The sequence below is a fragment of the Hyla sarda genome, chromosome 2, assembly GCF_029499605.1.
Source record: "Hyla sarda isolate aHylSar1 chromosome 2, aHylSar1.hap1, whole genome shotgun sequence".
NCBI lineage: Eukaryota > Metazoa > Chordata > Amphibia > Anura > Hylidae > Hyla > Hyla sarda.
This window is the reverse complement of record NC_079190.1, coordinates 32,127,832-32,153,464: the sequence shown is the minus strand read 5'-3', so window position 1 is coordinate 32,153,464 and position 25,633 is coordinate 32,127,832. Positions and strand designations below refer to the sequence as shown.

Here is a 25,633-nt window from a genome sequence, read left to right as displayed (position 1 = left end):
TCCTAAATGTATAGAAAATTCTATTTATCTGTTATCTTATCGTATCGTATCTGCTTTGGGAAAAGTGGGGGGAACAATATGGTTGAAATTAATAACCACTAATAACCACTCCACTATAACCTTCACTCTTAGCCAAGATTTATACTGAGGAATTTTTGGAAATAATTCCACTTAGTAAATAAGTGAATGTGTGCAGGTATACTGCCCGGACATCCGGACAGATCTATAAAAACGTCTCTGATCCTAGCCAGAAGGCCGGGAATCAAGAGGTGAGTGCCACAAGGTGAAGAGTTCATGGTGCCAGTGCTTCCACTCAGTGAGCCAGTACACCCAGTGAGTTTTGGCACCTCAGGGTCACCACTCCCCGAGGCACTAAAGTACCTCGGCTCTAGACCCTCTCAGCCTCATGGCGAGACCCGGAGGAAACAGGTCACATCGTGGCAGCCTTCAAGCTGATTCCTCAGAACCAGCCGGGGAACGCCCCGGTACACCTGCCCCTACCATGCAGCACCCATCCCTACCAGCTCCACATCGGCGTCGCCTGCCACCAGCATGAAACTGATAAGAACAGATACTACACTTGATCTTAGCCAAAAGGCAGAGAAGCCAGAGCTGATCACAGGGCATGCTACCTTATATGGCGGTGTGATGAGAACCTTTGCATATATATATATATATATATATATATATATATATATATATACACAGTGACCCCCCCCGACTTATGATGGCCCCGACATATGATCATTTCAACATACGATGGCCTCTCAGAGCCCATCGTATGTTGAAGGCAGCATCAACATATGATGCTGCTGTGTGTCGGGGCCATCGTACAAACAGCTATCTGACAGCGTTCCCAACTTCAGCAACTGACAGATAGTTGTTTAATGTCCCCGTGTGCCTCGTTCTGCCTCCTGTTACTCACATGCTGTCCTGCTATCTCATACAGGCTTCCACTGTGAGCTCTGTGTAAGCCCCGCCCCCCCAGTGCAGCCATAGCCAATAGCCTGCAGCATCTTGCTGCAGGCATCCAATGAGCTACTGGCTGCCCTCCCCTTCCTTTCCTATAGAGCTGTAGTCGGCAGGATGGTAATGGAGGACATTCTGTCCCCCCTGAAGGTATTTAAAGAACTGTACAGTACTGTATGCCATGTCACACATCACATACAATACATATACACACTATACACCCCATACATCAATGTTTCCCTATCAGTGTGGCTCCAGCTGTTGCAAAACTATAACTCCCAGCATGCCCAGACAGTCAATGGCTGTACATGCATGCTGGGAGTTGTAGTTGTGCAACAGCTGGAGGCACCCTGGTTTGTTAAACACTCCCCATACACTCCACATACAATGGTCATCCCAGAACCAATTAGCAGTTTCCCATAGAGATAGGTATTCAACATACAATGGTTCCGAGGCCCCAGAACCAATTACCATTTTTACATAGACATATGTACTCGACATATGATGGTTTCAACATATGATGGAACCAATTAATATCATATGTTGAGGGACCACTGTATATATATATATATATATATGCACACGCACTGTAATAGACTAAATGTTAGTATATATATATATATGTACAGAGGTTTTTTTTTTTGTTAAACAAGAGGGTAAGATAAAAGCCTTTCCCCTTTCTGACTCTATAACCTGAACTGGGACCTTTTTGTCCACCAGAACTAAAATGTATTTCACAAGAACAAGCTGTTTTGTTGAATGCGTCCTTAGATCTGTTGTCTCTTGGTAGGGCGATGGATTCCAGCAGGTATCCTTCTCTTGAGTAGAGTACCTCCTGACTGCTGCAGGTTATAAAGGAGTCCTCCTTGCTCTTCTTACTGAGTCTGTAGTTTGTGTTATTTTTGAACTTTCTTTTCTTCTCTTGACTCTTTTTAAGGCGAAAGAATCTTTTACTTTTATTAAGCCCTTATTGTCAGATGCCTTCTCTAAATAGTATTGATAGAATTTTTATTTTTTTTTACAGATCTAATTTTGTCTTCATCTTCCTTATTATTTCTCTATATGTTTTTGCTAAGATTATAAAATACAAGACTTATCTGTAATAATGGAGGCTAAAAGAAACAGGAAGTCTGTCTGTGGTAAGAACCTATTTGCATCTAAATAGTAACTTTCTACCGTATTTTTCGCCGTATAAGACGCACTTTTTCTTCCCCAAAACTGTCTTATATGGCGAATACCTGCGGCCATCAACGGCCGGGACCCGCGGCTAATACAGGACATCACCGATCGCGGTGATGCCCTGTATTAACCCTTCAGACGCGGCGATCAAAGCTGACTACCACATCTGAAGCGAAAATAACACTAACCCGGCTGTTCAGTCAGGCTGTTCGGGACCGCCGCGGTGAAATCGCGGCGTCCCGAACAGCTTACAGGACACCGGGAGGGACCTTACTTGCCTCCTCGGTGTCTTCTCCGTGCTGGGATCCCCTGCATGGCCGGCGCGCTCCTTCGACGTCATTACGTCGTCACGCACGCCGTCCCGTCATCCAATAGGAGCGGCGTGCGTAGCAACGTGATGACGGCAACGGAGAGCGTGGATCCCGGGAAAGAAGACGACCGGAGCGTCGGGGACACCATGGGGACGCGCCGACAGCGATGGAGCGACATCCAGGGCAGCGGTGACGGGTCCTGAGCAGCGGGGACACGTGAGTATTACCTCCTATCCAGTGGTCTTCAACCTGCGGACCTCCAGATGTTGCAAAACTACAACTCCTAGCATGCCGTTGGCTGTCCGGGCATGCTGGGAGTTGTAGTTTTGCAACATCTGGAGGTCCGCAGGTTGAAGATCACTGTTGAGTGCAGAATCTTTTTTTTCTAGATTTTGCACCTTTAAAATAGGGTGCGTCTTATATGCCGGTGCGTCCTATAGGGCGAAAAATACGGTAATCAACTTTATAAAACATCTACTTTCTCTAGTGGTTCTTCTCTATTTTTACAAAACATTCCTAAAGTGGTGGCCCAGTACAGAAGTGGCCATTCTGTAAACTATTGGTCCTATCAGGTGGACTCAGTCCCAGGCCCCTGGCCCCCACTCTTCTCAGAACTCTCATTGTCCCTATAGAGTTAATGTATTGCATAATGTGTTAATGTATCTTTAAATCCAGTTGTTAAGCCCTATGTAACCAAGGAAGGTGTAAGTGGCCAGGTGACTTGTTGGTAAAATATGGGACTCCTCCAAATTGCTCCGTTATATAGCAGGGAGGAGCTAGTTTAGTTCAGTTCTCTGCTGAGGTACAGTCAAGTGAAGACCTGAGAGTCTCTGGTGTCCTGAGGGAGACCAAGGCCTAACCACGCAGCCACTATCCATGGAACCCCCTACAGGTGAAAGTCAAAGCCTGGTAAGCACAAATACAGGGGAGAAGTCTAATCAGAATAGTCAAGTCTGTCAAGTCTAAAGTCAGCGTGGGACTGCATAATTGAATCCAAGTCCCAGCAAGCCAAAAAGCCTCGTGAAGTTCACTGGTCCCCTCCTTGGGCCTAAACTGAGCTGTAAAGACCATTCCATCTGTCGGCCTCAGTAAAACTGCCATTGTTCCTTAACCTTACATCGGAGTGATTATTTGCCCTGTGCCTGGCCCAGGAATCAGCAGCCATACCTTGGGTGGTGTAGAGGATAACCATGCCCTGGCATCACAAACACTAAGGGTTAATACCATCTGCCCTAAGGGTTAACAACATCTGCCCTTCCAACACCCTCTACTACACTAATAAAGGGAACTAGCGCTTTAATGTTTATATAAAAAAAAATTGCACTGTTCTATGGAGTCCGACATCTCTATCTATGGCTGACTGCATGTGACCTATCAAGTCCCTGTACCCCTTTAATAGACATCTTATGGGACCCCAGACAGGCTGTGGCACCCCAGACATCCGGTGCACGGAGCGAATTTCGCTCCGTGCCGGATGACTGGTGATGTGGGGCAGCGACTCGTGACGTCCCAGTCACGCCCGCTCGTGATGTCACGGCCACGCCCCCTCAATGCAAGTCTATGGGAGGGGGCATGATGGCCGTCACGGCCCCTCCCATAGACTTGGATTGAGGGGCGTGGCCGTGACGTCATGAGCGGGGTGCGGCCGTGACATCACGAGCCTCAGACGCTGCACCCGATGCTCTAAACGAACACCGGGTGCAGCAGTGAGATCGTGGGTGTCCCCAGTGGCGGGACCCCCGAGATCAGACATCTTATCCCCTATCCTAGAGGTCTAGGGGAAAAGTATCCCTTTAATGAACAAATAGTATATGTGTACAGTACACCAACATTATGCTCTCACCTGACGGAACTTTAATTTCATTTTTCACAAAAAATTTCTCCTCTTCCGCAAGCTCTTGTATCCTTTTTGGTGTGCCAACGTAAAAGAAGTGCTTCCCTGTTGGAGAAAGGAGAAACATTAAAGGAGTTTTTTGGGACTGTAATATTGATGGCCTATTCTTAGAATAGGCAATCAACATTAGATCGGTGGGGGTCTGACTACCTTAAACCCATTCGATTAGTTGTATGAAGGTAAGCACAGTCTACATTGGTTACCTAGGCACAACACCATAGTTTTGGTGGTGGCTGTGCCTGGTACTGCAGCTTACAGCAGCTCTGCCAATTCATGTGAATGATCATCAACAATATAGTCTCAAAAAAAACCTTCTAAAGACATTTATATTAACAGTACCAATCCATTCCCAAATTGGTGAAGCTTGGCCAATATTTTGACTCACTGACTGGGATGTCTTCCAATGAAGAGATCAGGTCCGGTTCTTGACACTCATTTGCAACCTCTTCATCTGATGTTACGTTCCAAAGCCCAACGTCCCCTCCATGGATTCTGCTCCTCGGTTGTCTCTTCATATTACTTATTAATTGGCTGTAAAAAGACAAGAACCATATTTGAATTTTGTATATAGCTGCACTGGATTATATTAGTTAACAATCAGACAATCCAATGAAGTTGTCAGATGGGGACAATACTTTTCATATTACAGTGAATAACTCCCCTGCAAGATTCTTTACTATACAGAATTGTCATTTGTCATATTCATAAAAATGCATAAACAAAACTTGATGGTGATCACTGCAAATGTGTGGTCACTTTCCTTTAAAGAGGAACTCTTTTTTAACCCCTTAAGGACCCGGGCTTTTTCCATTTTTTAATTTTCAATTTTTCCTCCTTAACATTAAAAAAATCATAACTCTTTAAAATTTTCACCTAAAATTCTATATGATGGCTTATTTTTTGCATCACTAAATCTACTTTGTAATGATATTAGTCATTTAACCCAAAAATCTACGGTGAAACGGGAAAAAAAATCAATGTGCGACAAAATTGATGAAAAAACACTATTTTGTAAGTTTTGGGGGCTTCCGTTTTTACGCAGTACATTTTTCGGCAAAATGATACCATATCTTTATTCTGTAGGTCCATACGGTTAAAATGATACCCTACTTATATAGGTTTGATTTTGTATCACTTCAGAAAAAAATCATGAATACATGCAGGAAAATGTATACGTTTAAAATGGTCATCTTCTGACCCCTATAACTTTTTTATTTTTCTGTGTTCAGGGCGCTATGAGGGCCCATTTTTGCGACGTGATCTGAAGTTTTTAGTGGTACCATTTTTGTTCTGATCAGACTTTTTGATCACTTTTTATTCATTTATTCTTTTTTGTAGTATAAAAAGTGATCAAAAATGCGCTATTTTGGACTTTGGAATTTTTTTGCGCGTACGCCATTGAACGTGCGGTTTAAAAAGCGATATATTTTTATAATTCAGACATTTCCGCACGTGGCGATACCACATATGTTTATTTTTATTTTTATTTACACTGTGTTTTTTTCATTCTTGGAAATGCCGGGTGATTCAAACTTTTATTAGGGGAAGGGATAATTGAAAGGGTTAATGATTTTTTTTACACTTTTCTTATGCCATATTATAGCTCCTATAGGGGGGGCTATAACATTGCATTAACTGATCTTTTACACTGATTGATCCATCTTCATAGGAATGGATCAATCAGTGTTTTCGGCGATTGAGTGCTCAAGCCTGGATCTCAGGCTTGAAGCATTCATTCGGCGATCGGACAGCACAGGAGAAGGTAAGAAGACCTCCTCCTGTGCTACAGCTGTTCGGGATGCCGCGATTATACCGCGGCGATCCCGAACAGCTCCCTGAGCTAACCGGCACTTTTTACTTTCACTTTTAGCCACGTGGCTCAGCTTTGAGCGCGCGGCTAAAGGGTTAATAGCGTGCGGCACCGTGATCAGTGCCGCGCGCTATTAGAGGCGGGTCCCGGCTTCACTATGACGCCGGGCCCGCCGCGATATGATGCGGGGTCACTGTGTGACCCCGCGTTATATCGCAGGACCGGGACCCAGGACGCACTCATACGTCCTGGGTCCTTAAGAGGTTAATCAACTGGTGCCAGTAAGGTGAGCAGATTTGTAAATAACTTCTATTTAAAAATCTTAATCCTTCCAGTACTTAATAGCTGCTGTATGCTCAAAAGGAAGTTGTTGTTTTTTTTCAATTTATTTTCTGTCTGACCACAGTGCTCTCTGCTGACACCGCTGTCCATGTCAGGAACTGTTCAGAGTAGTAGAGGTTTGCTATGGGGATTTTCTCCTGCTCTGGACAGTTTTTTACATGGACAGCGGTGTCAGTAAAGAGCACTGTGGTCAGACAGAAAGGAAATTCAAATGTTTTTGAATTGTTTGTCCAAATTCTTGTAATAAAGTATAACCTTTGATCCATATAAATGCATCTGTTTTCTTTGTAATTTGCTGTATCAGCATTGGGTCAGTTACCATTGGGGATCGCTCTTTTTTGTATAGAAAGGATATTCAAATAGAAAACAACTTCCTGTGGAGCATACAGCATCTGATAAGTACTGGAAGGGTTAAGTTTTTTTTTTTATAGAAGTCATTTACAAATCTGTTAAACTTTTTTGCACCAGTTGATTTAAAAGAAACATTTTTTTCCACTGGAGTACCCCTTTAAAAGAATATCAGAGGGTACTTTCATTCAATAGAATGTGGTTGTGTGTAGACATCCACCTGTGAATAAAGGACAGGTGAAGTGCCCGTTACAGGTCCTGGATCCCGCTTTCCCAGTCAGAGTTTTATTCACCCATCGGGGACATAATAACTAACCTTTCTTATGGAATCTTGTCTCAGACAGAGAGCACAGTGACTATGATGAGGTTCAGCTCATGAGTTCTAGGGTTAAACATAGGCAGACAAACCAGCTGACCCTGCTGCAGGGTGAGATAAAAAGCTGCAACTTATACCATCAAAAAAAAAAAGAAACATTTCTCACTAAAGTGTTGATAAACTAAACAAATGCTGAGACGCATCTTTGTTTTTTTTTTTTTTGTTTTTTTTTTACATTTTCCCCTGATATTCCTTCAAAAGTTTATTTTGGGAATCTAATGTTCAGAAAATAAAGAATGAAACATAAAAACATGGCCCTAAAATTATTTGAACACCTGAATGAGAAAAGAAACATAAATTTTTATTTTTTTTGGTAACGAGCCACATCTAGAAGAGGTTAAAGAAAAATGTAGGACTCACTGATCACAATCATTTACGTTCCCCATATGCATTGTCATACATAGCGCGGGTGAAGTAAGTATTAAGCACGTCACCATTTTTCTCGCTTTTTCCATCCTATCTATTTCCAAAGGTGCTACTGACATGAAATTTTCACCAGATGTTGGTAACAGTATATACTGTATAAATAAGCCCAGCAATTAGTTTATGTGTTAAAATGTGAAATGACACATGGAAAAAGTATTAAACACATGAAGAAAGGAAGGTGCAAAAATGCCCGAAAAGCCAAGAGAACTGCTGAAATCTATTAGTGATTAAAAAGCAATCCAGCCACTTGTCAATGCCAATCATTATCAACTGGTTCAGTCCCAACTGATGGCTACAAAAAGGTCTCATTGCCAAGGTGTCACACAAGACACAACTCATGATGGGTAAAAGCAAAGAGGTGTCTAATTATGGGGAAAAAAAGGATTAATACCACAGAGGGCTAAAATACTTTCATTGAATTGTGTCCCCTTTCTATTACTGTCATATTATATAGGGTACATATATGTATTTTATTTAGTTCCTTTATTTATTTATTTTGCCATCTATCTGCAGAAAAGGCTCTTCACGCAGCTTGCACTTAGTAAGTACAGGGATCGTCGCCTAGTTGAGAGTCCATCATTTAGGGTTAATTGTCAAGTAGGCAGGGACAAAGGTGTGGATGAGACTGATAGTTTGCCCTCTTCCCTGCCCTACATTACAGTAACACTGTATATACAGAAAAGGCTCTGTACGCAGCTCTCCTGTCACACCCTGGTCAGTAGAGATGCACTTTATCATTAGTGACCGGAGGCTGCAATAATCTATGACAATTCTCTGGCAATCAACTTTCATTCACTGCAGCTGCAAACACACAGTGCTAAAATACTTTCTTTAAATTGTGTCCCCTTTCTATTACTATCATATTATATAGGGTACATATATGTATTTTATTTAGTTCCTTTATTTATTTACTTTCCCATCTACCTGCAGAAAAGGCTATTTACGCAGCTTGCACTTAGTGAGTACAGGTATCGTCGCCTAGTTGAGAGTCCGTCATTTTGGGTTAATTGTCAAGTAGGCAGGGACAGAGGTGTGGATGAGATTGATAGTTTGCACTCTTCCTTGCCCTATGTGATAGTAACACTATATATACAGATTCACTGCAGCTGCCATAAAGCAGGCACCTGATGTACTGTCTATATAGATACAAAGGAGCTAGCGCCCCCTGGTTGTGGCTGCCAGAAACCTCAGTGAAAGATTTACCTGTTTTTCCAGGTACAAAGACTCACATACATTCTGGGAGAGACCAGTCAAGGATGCTTTAAGCTTTCAGTTCAATGATCATATATAAGGCACCGGGCCCTTTATGCCCACTCAGATTATAAATATGACAACTCTGATAAAACATAACGTAAGCAGAGAAGATGCCAATGCAAACCATTCATTCACCTAGAAGAGAAACCTCTTTAAGCAACGTCTGTCAGACTGGGTTATATCGCGGAGCGTTTTTATGGGGCTGCCAGAATCCATCAGTCTCACTGTATTTCATGTTCAGCCAACCTGTCGTAAGAATCAACCATCCCTTTCCTCACAGGTCAGCATACATTTACCGTCTGCCTGTCGTGCACATATTATCAGTGTTATGACTATTTTTCAGATGTATTTATTTATTTTTAATCAAACTAGAAGACTGTAAAAAAGTAAAAACATAAATATATAAATAAAAAAATAAATATATATATATATACTGTATATTTATACATAATATATAGAAAAGAATGAAGATAAAGCACTCACCACAGCCAAAATTGCTACATGTAGATTTATTCCAATGCTTGGATACATGTAGCAAGACGGACAGACACACAGGGAACAATGGATGGAACAGGTGAGGTGGGGGTGGAACGAATGGGTGGCAACCGGTTTCACGCACTGAGGCACTTCCTCTGGCCCACACAACAGGGCAAAATCCCATTAAAGTCACTGGATCATTAATTTCGGCGGAATTCTGTGTTCTGAAAACACAGAAATTCCTTCTCAATTCCGTCCGAATTCTGCAATTCCGTTCAGCATGCTTTGCGCCGAAATGCGGAAATTCAACCGTGTGAACATAGCCTTACTGTGATCAAGGGGATGACATTATCACCTATCAGATCTCTTCTGGCATGATATGTTTTTTATTTACTTTAGGCATGTTTTCAAGTGGTCTTCCAGCCAATTTACATTTATAGCCTATTCACAGGATCAATGTCTGAACAGTAGGGTGCCGACACCCGGTATCCCTATTGATCAGCTGTTCGGCAGAGTGGCGTGGTTTAGGCATATACACAATGAATGGATAGGAAGCTCTGGCTCCATTCATTAAGTAGTGGTAGCACGGTTACTGCTCTCAATCAATTCAATGGTATTTATGGCATAATAGCCTGGTGCCACCATTACACAATAAACTGAGCTAGGGCTCTCCCCCCCCCCCCCCCCCCCCATTCACAGTGTATATGTTGGAACCACGGCTCTGCCGAACAGCTGATCAATGGGGATGCTGGTTCAACTGTCTCAAGACCCATTCATTGTGTATATGCTGGTGTCACGGCTATGCCAAACTGCTGATTTATGGGGGTGCTGGGTGTCGACGATAGGCCATCAATATAAAATGCTGAGAAAACTCCTTTAACTCCTGTCCCCATCTTCTACAGTGACCCCTCGACCTACAATGGCCCAGACATACGATAATTTCAACATACGATGGCCTCTCAGAGGCCATCGCATGTTGAAGGCAGCATCAACATACGATGCTTTTGTATGTCGGGGCCATCGCATAAACGGCTATCCGGCAGTGTAGACTGCCTCAGCTGCCACCGGATAGCTGTTTATGGTGCCCCGTGAGCTCCGGTGATGTCTCTTACCTGTCCTGGGGGCTCCGGCGCCTCCTCTTCGGGATCCCCTGCATCGTCGGCGCTCTCCATCGTCGTCATCACGTCGCTGTGCACGCCATCCCGTCATCCGATAGGAGCGGCGTGCGTAACGACGTGATGGCGGCGACGGAGAGCGAGGATGCCGGGGAAGCAGAGGCCTTGTCGGAGCGTCGGGGACACCTCGGGGACGCGGCGACAGCGATGGACCGCAACATCCCGGGCAGCGGTGACGAGCGGTGACGGTCCGGAGCGGCGGGGAGAGGTGAGTACAACTTCCTCTAACAGTGGTCTACAACCTGCGGACCTCCAGATGTTGCAAAACTACAATACCCAGCATGCCCAGACAGCCAACGGTTGTAGACCACTCTCCTATACTTTACATTGCACGGATCCCTCAACATGCGATGGTTTCAACAAACGATGGTCCATTTGGAACGGATTACCATCGTACGTTGAGGGACCACTGTATATAGAACTGTATACTATTTTTGACCTCCGCTCCATTCATTCCTTCTTGCAGCTGTGATGTTGGGGGGGGGGGGGGTGAGATGTGAAGCTGGGGTTGGACCTAGTAATTGATGGGATCCTAGAGGTCGGACCCTCACAGATATAATTCTTACCACCTACCTAGTAGATAAGTGATACCTGTTTGTGGCTGGGGTCGGAGGGGAGTATCAATGATAGGAAAGTACATTAACAAGTCCAAACAATCTATCGTTTATCCAACATAACAGTAACATAAATCTAGTCAATAATAAAAATAAAAAAAATAATAAAAACTTTGATAGTAAACTATGAAAGTAAAGCTGTAGAAATAGATGGATGCGGTACAGTATGTGTCATCCTATTCTATGAAGTCTTCATATTCCTGCATTTCTTTCATTTAAAATCCATCCATACCTGCAAAAATAAATCCGATACAGCGTCTGCCTGAGATAGTCCTCTTAATCGGAGGCTCCTGCTCGGTGATTAGAGGATTAGGTGACTATAGTTACCATAGACACAACAAAAACAGGGTGGAGCGGGTATTCCCCAATGGAAATCCAACTCTCTTTTTTTTTAAGTTCTCTTTCCAGATGACTTTATTTATTTTGTAAAGACATTCTGCAAGGTTTGTCGCACTTCCACAGATAGATTCAACTGTTTCTTTTTATCTTAATAAACTACACATACAGTGCTGGGAAAAAGTATTTGCCCCTTTCCTGATTGTTATAAAAAAATTTTTGCTTATTTAAAAAATAATTTTTTTGTCACACATGAATGTTTAAAGGGGTACTCCACTGTAAACATCTTATGCCCTATCCGAAGGAGTTAGATTGCGGGGGTCTCGCCATTGGGGACCCCTGTGATCTTCACTCTTGTACCCCTGTCATTCGGTGCACGATGCTCCGTGCCCGATGACTGGTGATGCCGGCCGCCACGCCCCCTCCATTCATGTCTATGAGAGGAGGCGTGACGGCTATATACTGCATACTGTAATCTTCCGTGTCCCGGACACCGCCGCTGCCAGCCCGGAGATCGCAGGGGTCCCCAGTGGCGGGACCTCCGCAACCTAACATCTTATTCCCTATCCAAAGGATAAAATGTTTAGAGTGGAGAACCCCTTTAAAGGAAAACGGTCATCCTGTTCACCCACACTAAACCCAATTCACTTGGTTATAGTGTGGGTAAACAGGAATCCAATGAGGGGTCACTGACTACAACACGGGCCTTCGGTCAAGAGATATGTTCCTCCCAAGATTGGCTTCTATCTTCTCTGAATTGCGGGCGGGAGACGGCCCCCCGCCGGCTTAATTTGAATAGTCATTGTCGCTGGTCATGTAAGCGCTTGCGCTTACTAAGCATTCACGTGACTAGCGACAATGAATATTCAAGTTGACCCCATTGGCTCGCCTCCAGCCCGAAATTCAGAGAACATAGATGCGGATCTTCAGATGGACAGATCTCTGGACCGAAGGTACATACTGTAGTCAGTGACCCCTCATCGATCTCCTGTTCACCCACAATATAACCCAGTATAATGGGTTTGATGTGGGTAACCAGGATCACCGGTTTCCTTTAAAAAAAGATATCCAGGAAAAAAAAAACATATCCCCTATACCAGCAGTCAGTCTCCTCCTGCGGTCTCCCATACAGGGCCCTGGCTCTACTCCTGCGCGTGTCCTACCCAGCACAGAAGCTGGTCAAAACACGCACCTCCATTCATCTCTATCGGAGAGGCGGAGCCTCTGCAATCGAGATGAATGGAGGGGGCGTGTGGAGGGGGCTCCGCCTCTCCCATAGAGATGAATAGAGAAGGTGTGTGGAGGGGGCTCCGCCTCTCTTATACAGATGAATGGAGGGGGCTCCACCTCTCCCATAGAGAGGAATAGAGAAGGTGTGTGGAGGGGGCTCAGCTTCTCTCATACAGATGAATGGAGGGGGCTTATAGAGATGAATGGAGGGAGTGTGTTTCGGCCTGCTTCTGTGCTGGGTGCGAAACGTCGGGCCCCGCTGGGCCCCGTAGGGAGATCATGGGGGTCCCAGAGGTGCCCCCCCCCCCCCCCCGTGATCAGACACTTATTCCCTATCCGCAGTAGTATCGGCTGAATATTTTCTGTTTTCTGAGTCAACACAAAATGTAGTTATCGAGTGACAATTTAATTTATTATGGGGAGAAAAGTTATCGAAACCTAATAGACCTATGTGTAAAAACTGGTTCCATTAGTCATGCCAAGTTGTCCAGGACTTCAAGCAGCAAAGAAAGTAGCCCCAGACCATCACACTACCGCCCCTATATTTGGCTGTTAGTATGATGTTTTTTTTTATTGTGAAATATTGTGTTAGTTTTATGCCAGATGTAACAGGGCGCACAGCTTTCGAAATATTCAACTTTTGTCTCGTCACAGAATATTTCCCTTAAAGACATGGGGATCATCAAGATGTTTTTTTTTTGCTAAAAGTAAGATAAGTCCTTATGTACTTTTTAGTAAGCAGTGGTTTTCGCCTTGAAACTCTGCCAAGAATGCCATATTCACCCAATATCTTTCTTATGGTTGAGCCATGACCACTGGCAGTTGTAGCTACTTTGATGACCAGGCCCGGCCTGAAGCTTCACATTTCCTGGAATTCTGTGCGGTACTTGTTTACCTCATTCTGACTAGAAAGAAGTGGACTTAAAGGGGTACTCCAGTGGAAAACAAATTTCTTAAAATCAACTGGTGCCAGAAAGTTAAACCGATTTGTAAATTACTTCTATTTAAAAAAAAATTGCAATCTTCCAGTACTTATCAACTGCTGTATGTTCCACAGGAAGTTGTATTTCTTACTGGAGTTCTCTTCAGTCTGACCACAGTTCTCTCTGCTGACACCACTGTCCATGTCAGGAACTGTCCAGAGTACAAGCAAATCCCCATAGCAAACCTCTTTTGCTCTGGACAGTTCCTGATACGGACAGAGGTGTCAGTAGAGAGCACTGTGGTCAGACAGAAAAGAACTCCAGAAAGAAATACAACTTCCTGTGGAACATACAGCAGCTGATAAGTACTAGTAGGATTGAGATTTTTTAATAGAAGTAACTTACAAATCTGTTTAACTTTCTGGCACCAGTTTATTTTAAGAAATTTGTTTTCCACTGGAGTACCCCTTTAAAGGGGTACTCTGGTGGGAAAAAATATATATTTTTTTTCATATAAACTGGCTCCAGAAAGTACTTATAAGCTGCTGTATGCTCCAGAGAAAGTTGTGTAGTTCTTTCCAGTCTGACCACAGTGCTCTCCGCTGCCACCTCTGTCTGTGTCAGGAACTGTCCAGAGTAGGAGAAAATCCCAATAGCAAACCTCTCCTGCTCCAGACAGTTCCTAACATGGACAGAAGTGTCAGCAGAGAGCACATCCTGTGAAACACAGCTGTTCAGTGTGAGAAGTGTGCGGGTGTGTCCCTGTTTGAGCTCTCCAGGACTTCCAAGAGAACTACAGAGGCAGGTGTTCTAACTGCTTTTCCCAGGAGGGTGGCAGACTCCTGGGGAGAGCCTCCCCTGCATGGAGCCCCAGAAATCTCGAGCCTCCACTTCCCGTTCTTCCAGGCTGGCGGGGGGTGGAGAGAAAACTGCAACAGCCATTGTTCCGGCCGGAGGAAGAAAATCTGGCAGAGTCTGCAGCAATGCAGGCTCTGCTTCCACGGCGACGGGTGCCAACCAGAGATCTGGAGGAAGCAAGGCGAGGAGGAAAAAAGTGGAGATGTGGGCAGAGAGAGGGCCCAAGGAGTCGAGCGATACATACTGCTCCCGCATGGCCGCACGCTTTGCGGAATATGACCAGTGCGGTAAGGAGCTGAGGATGGCCAGGGAGGATCTACGTGTGGCTCAGAATCTGGTGAGCACGGGGTCCAAAAAGAACAGGCCAGAGCTAAGAAAGAGGATCACAGCGCTGAAAAGCGAGATTGTGAAGCTGGAGGAGAGACGAGATCCTGGAGGGAAGCGGTCTTTTCCAGGAAAAGCTGATTAATGAAGACCGGTTTGCCGCCACGAAATCCCCAGGTAAGGTGGAGGTGGATGATGGGGAGAGTAGTGGCGGTGAAGAAAGTGAGGATGGTGGTGATGAGGAAAAGGATGAGAATGTTGAGGAAGACGCTGTGCCTGTGGCTGCTCCCTGTGACACCCAGGCCACCCAGGACAGCTATATTGAACCGGCCCAGGTGGCTCTTCCTTCAAGTGAGAGCGAGGAGGATGATGTGGAGAGTGAGGCTGGGGGATTGCTAAGGGCGATAGTCATGCAGGAGTCCCCAGCCCACCTCCAGCATTTCACCTTTGGTGATGATCTCTGTGATGATGTGGCAGTTAAGAGGAAAAAGCAAAAGACACAAGTATCAGTGAAGTATGTGTTTGTTCCTTTCCAGCAGTCTGGGCCAGCTGCAAAGCTGGTTCAGGCTGCTGGGCCCCCCAGACTGCCAGACTCCGTTTCTGTGGTGGAACGGAGCCAGCATGGGGGGTACAGCATGGCGTCAGTAAAAGCTGCAGACGCAATAGATGTGAAGCCCACCCATCCTGCCGGTAGGGAGGGGCAGGATGGGCTTACGGTGGGAAGCGCGAGTTATGCCCCTGTGTGCTCGGGGGGCGGTTCCCCGAGTACTGTGGGCATTACCAGCACTGCGGGGCACTCCCCTGTGAGGGGGGGGAGTGTCCGGGCGCCGGGATTATCCACAGAGCCTGTGAAGTTGGGTGAAGCAGGTGCTGGCGCTGTGGGAGGAGCTGGGGTGCGCCCGGTGGGGCAGCCCCAGAATCAAGATATGATATCAGCCATGAAGGAGAAACCATCGGCGTCGACCCCAGCAGCGGCTAAGCCAGCACAAAGGACTTTACTAAAGCCAGCCATACTACAAGTCCCAGCCAGCCCAGAATTTGTTAGTCAGGACAAGAATGTAGGATGTGATATTGATGGGTGTAGTAGTGTTGTGGGTGAGAGGAGTGTATGTGGGAGTGTCAGTGGATTGAATGTTGATGGGAGTGGTAGTAGTATGGCTGGAAATAAAGAGGTTGAGAGTTGTGGTGTGAATGGTGTTGTAAGTGGTTTTGGCTCTGGGTCTGGTCCGGCTGCCCCCCCGGCAGTGACTGCTCCTAGGAGCTATGCTAATGTCGCTGCCGGGGGTTCAGGGGGGTCCCCATCTCCGTCCGGCCCTGGGGGCCATTTGCAACAGCGCCTCCTGGAGGCTCTACGCAGGGGTGACAGGTCGATCCAGGTAGAGGGAAGGGGTGAGGTCGACCTGTCTTTCTGGATAGAGAGGCACGGTTTGGGGGCTTTCCGAGAGCGGAATGGGGAGGTGGTCTGGTCCCTCCCGACAACCGGGCAGGACAATAACCGTAGGAATGTGGTCCGTCTGATTTGGAGGGGCGAGGATGCGTGCCCACCTCGCGCTAAAGTGGTTGAGCTCCTCCTTCAGATGGAATTCAGGGCGAGTGACATCTTTGCCCTGATTCACCCCTACGGATCGTCTGAGTTTGACGTCAGTTTCGTTCAGCCAGAGGGTCTCGAACTCTTCTGGTCGAATTACGAAGTGGCAAAAAACGAGCCCGGCTGGCGGGATTTCGCCGTAAAGGCGATTTCCCGTCAGAATGCTGTCAAGAAGGTGACCGTTTTGACCCGTAACGAGTCACTTTCTTGTTATGACATCATGACCTGGCTCGGACGGTATGGGGATGTGACGGACATGCCCAAGAAAAACTTGGATGAGCACGGGATCTGGTCCGGGGCCTGGACGTTTTCCGTCAAACTCAAGTGTTCAGGGAGTACGGTTGCCCACATTCCGTCAGCCGCCTTCCTTGGACGTGATAGGATCCAGGTCTTCTACCAGGGGCAGCCTAAGGTCTGTCACAAGTGTGGCAGCCCCACCCACTTTAGCGCAGCCTGTACTGTACAGGTCTGCGCTTTGTGTGGTGGGGTGGGACATCTGGCCGCATCCTGTAGGCAGCTCCGGTGCCACCTGTGTGGTGTCCTTGGGCACCCATTTAGCCGTTGTCCTAGCGCCTTCGCCCGTGCAGCGGCCGCTCCGGCTGAGGAGAGCTGTGAAGTTGCCTCGGCCGGGGAGGGTATGGGCAGGGATGGGGGTGCAACAGGGCTCGTGAGGAGGAAAAAGGGCTCCGCCAAACTAAGGCGGGAGGAAAATCGTAGAAGGAGTAGGGAGCTGGAAAGTGCCCAGGTGACGGGGGTAGCTCCGGCCTCTGCTCCTGAAGCTGGCCCTGTAACCGCTGAAGCCCTGGAGGAGGATGTGCTGGATGGGGAGATCAGGAGGCTTCACAGAGAGGAAGGCAATATGGCCGACCCTTCCGATTCCTCCCACTATGAAAGTGTGGATGAGGAGAGTGGGGAGAGGCCTAAAAAGAAAGACAAGGGCAAAAGGAAAGGGAGAAAGAAGAGGTCAGAGCCCTCTGTTCCTTGTACTACGGGCCAGGTTCAAAACGGAAGCCTGACTGCCCCCCCTCTGGTTGACCTGTCAAACCGGTACCTCGTCCTCGATACCATCTCCTCCCCCTCCTTGGCTGGGGAGGGTGAGGGCGAGGTGCCTAGGGAGAAAGAGCCTCTGGGAGGAACTGGGCCCTGTCCTATTGAGGCACCTTCCTCAGAGGGCAGGGCTAGACCGGGGCCGGACGGAGACAGGGATAATATGGATCTATCTGAATCGAAAAAAAGATCCAAGAGTGGTCCTGCCCTCTCGTCTTCTTCGGGGGATGAGGGGGCAAAAAAGAAGGGAAAACAAAAGTAAAGGGTGTGGCCGTCTAATTTAATCACCCTGTATGGCGGCACTCACCCCATTGACGCTGGCATCTATTAATTGTGCCAGCATAAAGTCGGATACGGCTAGATTCGCAGCCTTTGATTTTCTCGGCCGCGTTGAAGCCGACATTTTCTTTTTACAGGAGACCAGGTTGTCAGATCTAGCCTCTCTGGTAAAAGCCAGAAGAGAGTGGAGGCGTGGTCCCTCCCACTGGTCTCTTGCGGCTGAGCCGTATAGTGGGGTGGCGGTCCTTTTTACCGCTCCTGTTGAATGCCGACGGGTTATTGAATTAGAAATGGGGAGTTGCCTGATCTTAGATGTCTTCATGAAGGGACAAGAGCTCCGGCTCATTAACATCTACGCCCCGCAAAGTAAGCGGGGCCGTAAAGATCTCTTTATGAGGATTAAGCCCTTTCTTTTTACGAGTCGGCAGGTGATCTTTGGAGGGGACTTCAATAATGTCACGAGGTCCCAAGATAGGAGAGGCTCCAATAGTCCGCTGACTTGCGATAGTGTGGCACTGATTAGCATAGCTAGAGAAGCTCGCCTAGAGGATGCCCACATCCGGAGCCCCTCGGGCCACGCGGGTTGCACCTATCATCAAGGTAGTCGCAGGTCTAGGATAGATAGGTTTTATTTAAAGGAGGAAGCCGTCTCTTCTGCAGTGTCCGTGGTTGAGGTGGAGTTCTCCGATCACTGTATGATTTTGTTTTCCCTGAATGTTTCAGAAACCCCCCGGATGGGAAAAGGTTATTGGAAGCTGAATTCGTCCCTCCTGGAGGAAGCGGAGATAAGACAGTCCTTTGAGGATTTTCTTCAGAGCCAGGTACCTTTACTGGGCCTATGTAGTAGTAAGTCAGAGTGGTGGGAGATATTCAAGAAGCGGGTTGCGGGGTTCTTCCGCCAGCTCTCGAGCCTCAGGTCCCTGAACAGGTATCGCCTGTATCAGGGTCTGAGGAGGAAACTCGAGCTTCTTGTCTCGACTGGAGGTAGCCAAGAGGATATCTCCAGAGTGAAGTCCTTGCTGATGAGGTGTCAGTACGATAGGCACGCATCTTTGGTTTTTGAGAGGGATTTCGGGAAGTACCGCTCGCCCGACCCTTACAGAAACTGTAAGATGTCAGTGAGTAGTAAAGTCATTTCAGGACTGATTGATAGTACAGGATCTCTGAATCGGTCCAGATCAGGGATCTTGGAGATCGTCAGATCCTTCTACTCTCACCTCTTGGGAAGGAAGGATCTGGATCGGGATGTGATGTCGGGTTTCCTGGCTGAAACCATTCCTGAGCCAGGGGTAGACCCCTCTCTTGGCGTTTTGGCAGAAGAGATCAGGGAAGAGGAAGTGAGACTGGCGATCGAGGGGCTTGCCCCCAAGAAGTCGCCAGGTCCGGATGGCTTAACATCTGAGTGGTACAGGACCTTTAAGGAGTCTTTAGCTCCCCTCTTGACTGAGATATTCAATGAGTGTCTCTCCTCGGGCACTCTGCCAAAGTCAATGAGGAGGTCAGCCCTGATTCTTCTCTCAAAGGGTAAAGATCCCAGCCGTATTGAGAATTGGAGACCCATGCGGGTTTCTGGAAGGGGTACTTGCTGTCCTTGGATCAGGCCAAAGCATTTGATCGGGTGAACCACGAGTACCTCTGGTCCGTCCTCCTGAGATATGGCTTACCGAGTACTTTTGTTAATTGGCTTAAGATCTTGTATGCAGGGGCAGAGAGTTTCCCACTGGTGAACGGGTGGTCTGGCCACTCTTTTGGAGTGGGGTCTGGAGTCCGTCAGGGTTGTCCTTTGAGCCCGCTGTTATATGTGTTCGCGATCGATCCCTTCCTTAGGAGGGTGAGTTGCGGACCGTTGGTGGGAGTCGGGATGAGTTTGGCGGAGCCGGGGGCCATCCAGGGGGTAGTGGCATACACCAACGATGTCACTATTTTCGTCTCCTCGAGAGAGGGGGTTGATGTGGTGATGTCGGAGGTGGAACGCTACTCGGAGGCATCCGGGTCTAAGATCAACCGGGATAAGTGTGAGAGTCTCTGGCTGGGAGGGGGGGATCCCACGTTTGATCTCCCGGACACCCTTCCAGGGCCCCAAGAATCAGCAAAAGTCTTAGGCATCACATTTGGCCAGGATGATTATCCCACCAAAAACTGGGATGGTAAGCTCCAGGATGCCACTCAGAAGGTGGACCAGTGGAAGGGTTGGTCTTTGACCCTCAGGGAAAGGGTACACCTGATCAAATCGTACCTGCTCCCCTTGTTTATCTATCTGGGCAGCGTATGTATCTTGCCAGAGGCTTACTACACTAGGATCTACAGCCTGTTTTTTCAACTGTTATGGGGGAACAGGATGAACCTAGTCAAGACGGAGGTTACATACCGCACGAGGAGACTAGGGGGTTTATCTATGGTAAACCCTGTTGTGTTCTTAACAAACACCTTTTTAAAAGCTAACATCTCAAACCTCTGGTCAGAGAGGGCTCCTCCGTGGGTACTCTCCTGCAGGGAATGGTTTCGGCCTTTCTTCCAGGAATGGGAGACAGGAGGGCAAGTGAAGGACCTCCGTACGCCCCATGGATATCTTCCGGCTTACGCTACCCCGACTCTGAAGGCGATACGTCGGTGGGGTCTGGGAGTGTGGGAGATCAGGACCCAGTCAAGGCAGTTCCTTGACAAACGGGTTCTGTTGACCCACTTCCAGAAGCCTCTGGCACTCAGGGACTGCCCAGGTCGGGATCTGAGGGTGGGGTTGTACCTTTTAAACATGAAAAGGATCCCCCAGAAGTTTTGGGACTTGGCCTGGCGCTGCTTTCAGGGGAAGCTATATGTAAGGGACAACCTGAAGTGCAGGAACTCTGATGACCGGGGATGTCCCCGAGAAGAGTGTGGGGACACGCTGGAAAGCATGGACCACTTCCTGCTTCATTGTCCCTTTAATATAGGGGTTTACAACCGGGTGGGCGCTTCCATCGGCTGGAGTCAACTTGCCGGCCTTACCTATCCGGAGTGGGCTTATGGGGCATTCAGGACACTGGGTGGCCGAGACCAGGGCACTTTATTCTTAGTTAGTTTAGTGGTTAGGTACTACACGTGGAATGCACGGTGTTTAGTGTCGACCCAGCAGAAAATCCTCTCCGAGGTGGAGGTCTGTAGGAATATCACCGGTGACCTCGGGAAGATCAGGTCTTTGGAGTATGGCAGTCTTGGTACCAGTAGGGCTCCTCTCCTGTGGAGAGGGTTTTCTTTTGATGTGCCCTAGGTACTAGATCTTTTGGGTAGAGTACCTTTATTTTGGATAGGGGAAGTGTGATAGGGATAGAGATAGGGTGAGAGTAGGGTTAGCTTTAATGGAGGGATAGAATTAGGGAGAATTGTAGGGGGAGTTAGGAAAAGAGTTAAAAATTATTTTGGTGTATCAAGTCTGCCATCCTTCTTTCTGGTGGTGGGCTAATGCATGTGCACGCTAGTTTTTTGTTTTGTTTTAAGCTGATATGGCATGAAGGGCTTACAGGCGACCAAACTTGGGCCTAAAGTGGGTTGTGGTTCAGTGTCTGTTAGTTAGTATGTATAAGTTTGTGTATAAGTTGGTTGGGTGGAGTGCTAGGTGGGGAGGGTGTATTTGTGGGTGGTGGTGTGTTTTCGTGTTTTTGGGGGACCTGACATGGGTCAGTTAAGGACAGAACTTTGTAAACTGTAGAGGAACGGTATGGACTCTGAGCCATGTGCAGGAGGGGTGGTGTGGGTGAGGGCACAGTTCTAGTGTAGGGATTTCCTGTATTTTTTTTTTTTTTGTTTTTTTTTGTAGGTTTCTGTAAATAGGGTGCATATATTTATGTTTATATACTATAATTTATTAATTTCTATTAGTGATTTTGTATCTATTTGGTTTTGTATCTACATCGTTTTATATTGTCTCATATTATAGTTATGGCAGTCGGACCAGTTGTTGTGTTATGTGTTTTTTTTTTTTCAAAAATACTTTATTAGCAGACAGAGTTTGACAAAGCAGACAATAGCCATTATATGTTGTACAAGTATATCACTGGTGATAAAGATAACAACAGGTGTATCATTAGGCCATCTACGCCATCCAAAGATATGTAATAGTCAAGACTCCATCAATTTTCTTTTTTTTTTAAAAGAACATATATATATAAACCTAGAAACGTCAAACTGTAGTAATCTCACTCCCATAAAACACATTACATTCTCGGAAGGATCATCGAGACATACAAGTCTATTGCTCTCTACTACCAATTCATTCGTTGTCACCTAGACCTCATGTAGGAACTTCCAGGTTGCCCAATGTTCCCTTCAACCGCTCCCTATAGTACCAAGTAGAAGACCTAAAATGCGTTACTATTCTATGACGTTCCAAGTCATCAGGTAAGTAGTGCAAGTATTTTTTCCATTTATTGAAAAAGGACTTGGCGTGAAGCTCTGAGTTCCTGATGGCCAGTGTTAGTTCCCTATTTAAGACCGAATGTAATTCCTCTCGAATTTCTGCTATCGTCGGGACCGTGGGCACTAGCCAATGTCTTAGAATACACTGTTTGGTGACCAATATTAAGATATGGATCCCCTTGGACATTCTGCCCCTATCAGGAGGGTCAGAATCTGTGAGTGGTAGATAATGAAAGAGGTGAGGTTCAGGAGAAGTAGGAAGGGCCCTGTCCCAAATGGTGCGTATTAAATCCCTAACTGCCATCCATACTTGCATTACTCTGGGGCACTCCCACATACAATGTTGAAGATCTGCCCCCGGAAGACCACAAACAGGGCAGCTGGTGAGATAAGGAGGAGGGGGTGGGGATCCCCTCCATCTAAAAGCATACGTTGCCTTGTGTAGTATTCTCCAGTGAATCTCTTTAAGTTGTGCACTAGGGGTTGAGTGGTATACTGCCACCAGTCCTTCTCGCATCAAGTTGTGTAATTCCGGGGTATCTACAAATTTTGCCCACTTAGTTAGTGATTTAGCAGCCGCTCCCCTTAACGCCACATCCCTGATGTTTGTGTAGATGAACGAAAGGGAGCGGCTGCTTGTCCCTATACCCATAAGACTATCAAAAGCACTCCTTCTCTCCACTGATGCGTATCCTCTTACCAGCCCATGGAAGAACGAACGGAGCTGATTATACAGCCAACGGTGTATCCCAGTCATTTCATATTTGTAGCTAAAATCCTCCCAGCTCAATAATAGACCATCTGTGGAAGACAGGAGATCTCCAAAGGTGTTGATGCCCCTGTCTCTCCACACCTTACTAAGCGGGTTTGAGGTACAGTGTTTAAGCGCCGGTGTCTGCCACAACCTATAAGACTTTGACAGACTCCAGGGCAAACCGTATATTTTACGAACTGCTTTCCATGTGGCCCTTGTGTCAGCAAACAGAACCTTGCGCCTAATGTCAGTGGGAACGTCTCTAAATGGTAAGTGAAGCAAAGTCGCCAAAGAACCTAAAGTGGAAAGGTCAGTCTCTAAGTTCGCGTTTGAAAAATAACATGTATTAAAGGTCCAATCCTGGACATGGCGAAAGAGTGCGGCTAAATTATAGAATCTTACATTTGGGGCCTGTAAACCTCCCATCTCCCGTCCCAAACATAAAGTATCATATGACACCCTCGGACGTTTCCCCGCCCAAATGAATTTTTAAAAACTAGCATGGATTTTCCTAACATCATCGTGTCGTAAAAGGAGAGGAATGGTTTGAAGTGGGTAGAGCAGTTTAGGGAAGCTCATCATTTTTATCAGCTGTATCCTACCCATCAGGGACAGGGGGAGGGATCTCCACTTATCCAGTTCCCTTTCAATTTTAGAAATAATAGGGGGGTAGTTTAGAGTATAAAGGGACATTGGGGTTCTACCTATTTTTATCCCTAGATATGTAATATATTGTTTCGCAATTTGTATTGGCAAAGACGGGAAATGATTCATGCCATCCGGGCCCAAGTAAAGTAATTGACATTTAGAAATATTAACCCTGTAGCCTGAAAAAGTTACATATAATGCCAGCACCCCAAACACCTCTTTTAAGTGTGCAGCAGGATCATTCAAATACAGCAGGGTATCATCTGCAAAGCAGCTAATCTTTATTTCCGAATCACCCACAGTGATACCCCTATATACTGGAACTTGTAAAAAATGTTGTGCAAGTGGCTCTAACGCCAAATTAAAAAGTAAGGGTGACAATGGGCACCCCTGTCTCGTCCCCTTTTCCAGTGTAAATGGCTCCGACAAGAATCCTGGTAGGTGTATTCTAGAAGTGGGAGTAGCATATAAAGCCTGTAAGAACACTCTAAAATGACCCAGTGTGTTATGTGCTTTTGTTTATTTATTTATATTTTTAATTTTTATATTTTTTATTTATTTATTTTCCCCTTTTGTTTTGTTTCCCGAGTATGGATGGTTTTGAGTCACAGCCGGGTAGTGCTAATTTTATGTTTATGTTTAAGCCAAGTTGTGCTGTTTATTTTTATTTATTTATTTCTTTATTTTTATAATTATTATTATTTATTTATTTTTTTTATTTTTTACCCCCCCCCCCCCCCCCCCGAGTATGGATGGTTTGAGTTACAGCCAGGTAGTGCTAATTTTATGTTTATGTTTAAGCCAAGTTGTGCTGTTTTTATGTTCATTTTTGGTATGTGTGTCAGTGTGTTTTTGTTTGTTTGTTTTCTTTTTGCTTTGTAAAGCTGGGCTGGCCGGTTAGGCAGGGTTTTGTTTTTGATTTATATTATAGCTGGTTAAGCTTGTTTTTTGTTGTATTGGATAAGTTTTGTATTTTTATAATAAAAAGAGTGTCAGCAGAGAGCACTGTGGTCAGACTGGAAAGAACTACACAACTTTCTCTGGGGCATACAGCATCTGATAAGTACTGGAAGGATTAAGATTTTTTTAATAGAAATAATTTAAAAATCTGTATAACTTTCTGGAGCCAGTTAATAAAAAAATTTTTTTTTTCCACCGGAGTACCCCTTTAAATGTAAATAGAGAAACCTCTTGAGATATCTGGTATTCCTAGGTATTAGCACCATTTGCTGGGCTAAGGCACCGTGGTTACACTTAGGAATACCAGTTCTATCCTAGATGTTTCTCTTTCCACACAAGCTTCTCAATCCTAACTCCTACTCCAAACTCTACTACACTCTTAAAGGGGTATTCTGGGAAAAAAACATCTTATCCCCTATGCGTAGCTTCGTCTCCAGTTTTGGAATCCGCTGGGCTTCCGAGACAGGGATGTGACGTCACGCCACGCCCCCTCCATTCATTTCTATGGGAGGGAACATAATGGCCGCAACGCCCCCTCCCAAAGACATGAATGGAGGGGGCGTGGCGTGATGTCATGTCCCCGTCTCGGAAGCCCGGCAGTTTCCAAACTGCAGACGCAGCTACGCATAGAATGTGGGCTGCTGCAGGGATATCGCGGGGGTCCCAGCAGCGACCCCCCCCCCCCCCACTCCCCCCGCAATCAGATATCTTATCCCCTATCATTTCGATAGGGGATAAGATGTTTTTTCGCGGAATACCCCTTTAAATCCTCTTTCTTAAAGGAAACTAAACAGACTAAGAAACAAATCAGGTGCTCTTGCCTTGTCACATAGTAGACTCAAGGCCTCGATTTTTGAGTTAGACCACTTACGGTCATACACCTATAGCCTATCCTTCGGATAGAGGATAAGTGTTGATGGTGACAACCCCCTTTGGAATACAAAATTAAATATTCAGGCTTAGATTTTCTTGCACATAATACATAATATCTTTGAGTTCTAATTTCCTCAGCCGGTGCTTAGTATAAACATTACCTTTCTCTGTGTCTCCTTTACGGCTCATTCCCGGCACTGTTCATAAACCTGGATTTAGTTTCGCAAGTGAGAAAACACAGGAGAT

General features: G+C 46.1%; 1 protein-coding gene and 1 pseudogene across 4 annotated transcripts in view; both read right to left on the bottom strand.

The window, feature by feature from the left end:
• Positions 1 to 25,633, bottom strand: part of C2H11orf97 (chromosome 2 C11orf97 homolog) — a 154,869-nt gene that overhangs the window by 109,311 nt on the left and 19,925 nt on the right. For 3 of the 4 annotated variants that reach the window (XM_056561498.1, XM_056561496.1, XM_056561497.1), the window contains exons 3-4: positions 4,739 to 4,884; positions 4,303 to 4,398 (exon numbers count right to left, since the gene is read on the bottom strand). In XM_056561498.1, coding sequence (XP_056417473.1) covers positions 4,303 to 4,398; positions 4,739 to 4,884 — 242 coding nt within the window. Of the gene's footprint in view, positions 1 to 4,302; positions 4,399 to 4,738; positions 4,885 to 7,169; positions 7,212 to 25,633 lie in introns of those variants that run through there. The other variant, XM_056561499.1, reaches the window with a different exon arrangement.
• LOC130359803 (U2 spliceosomal RNA) lies at positions 520 to 610 on the bottom strand (annotated as a pseudogene).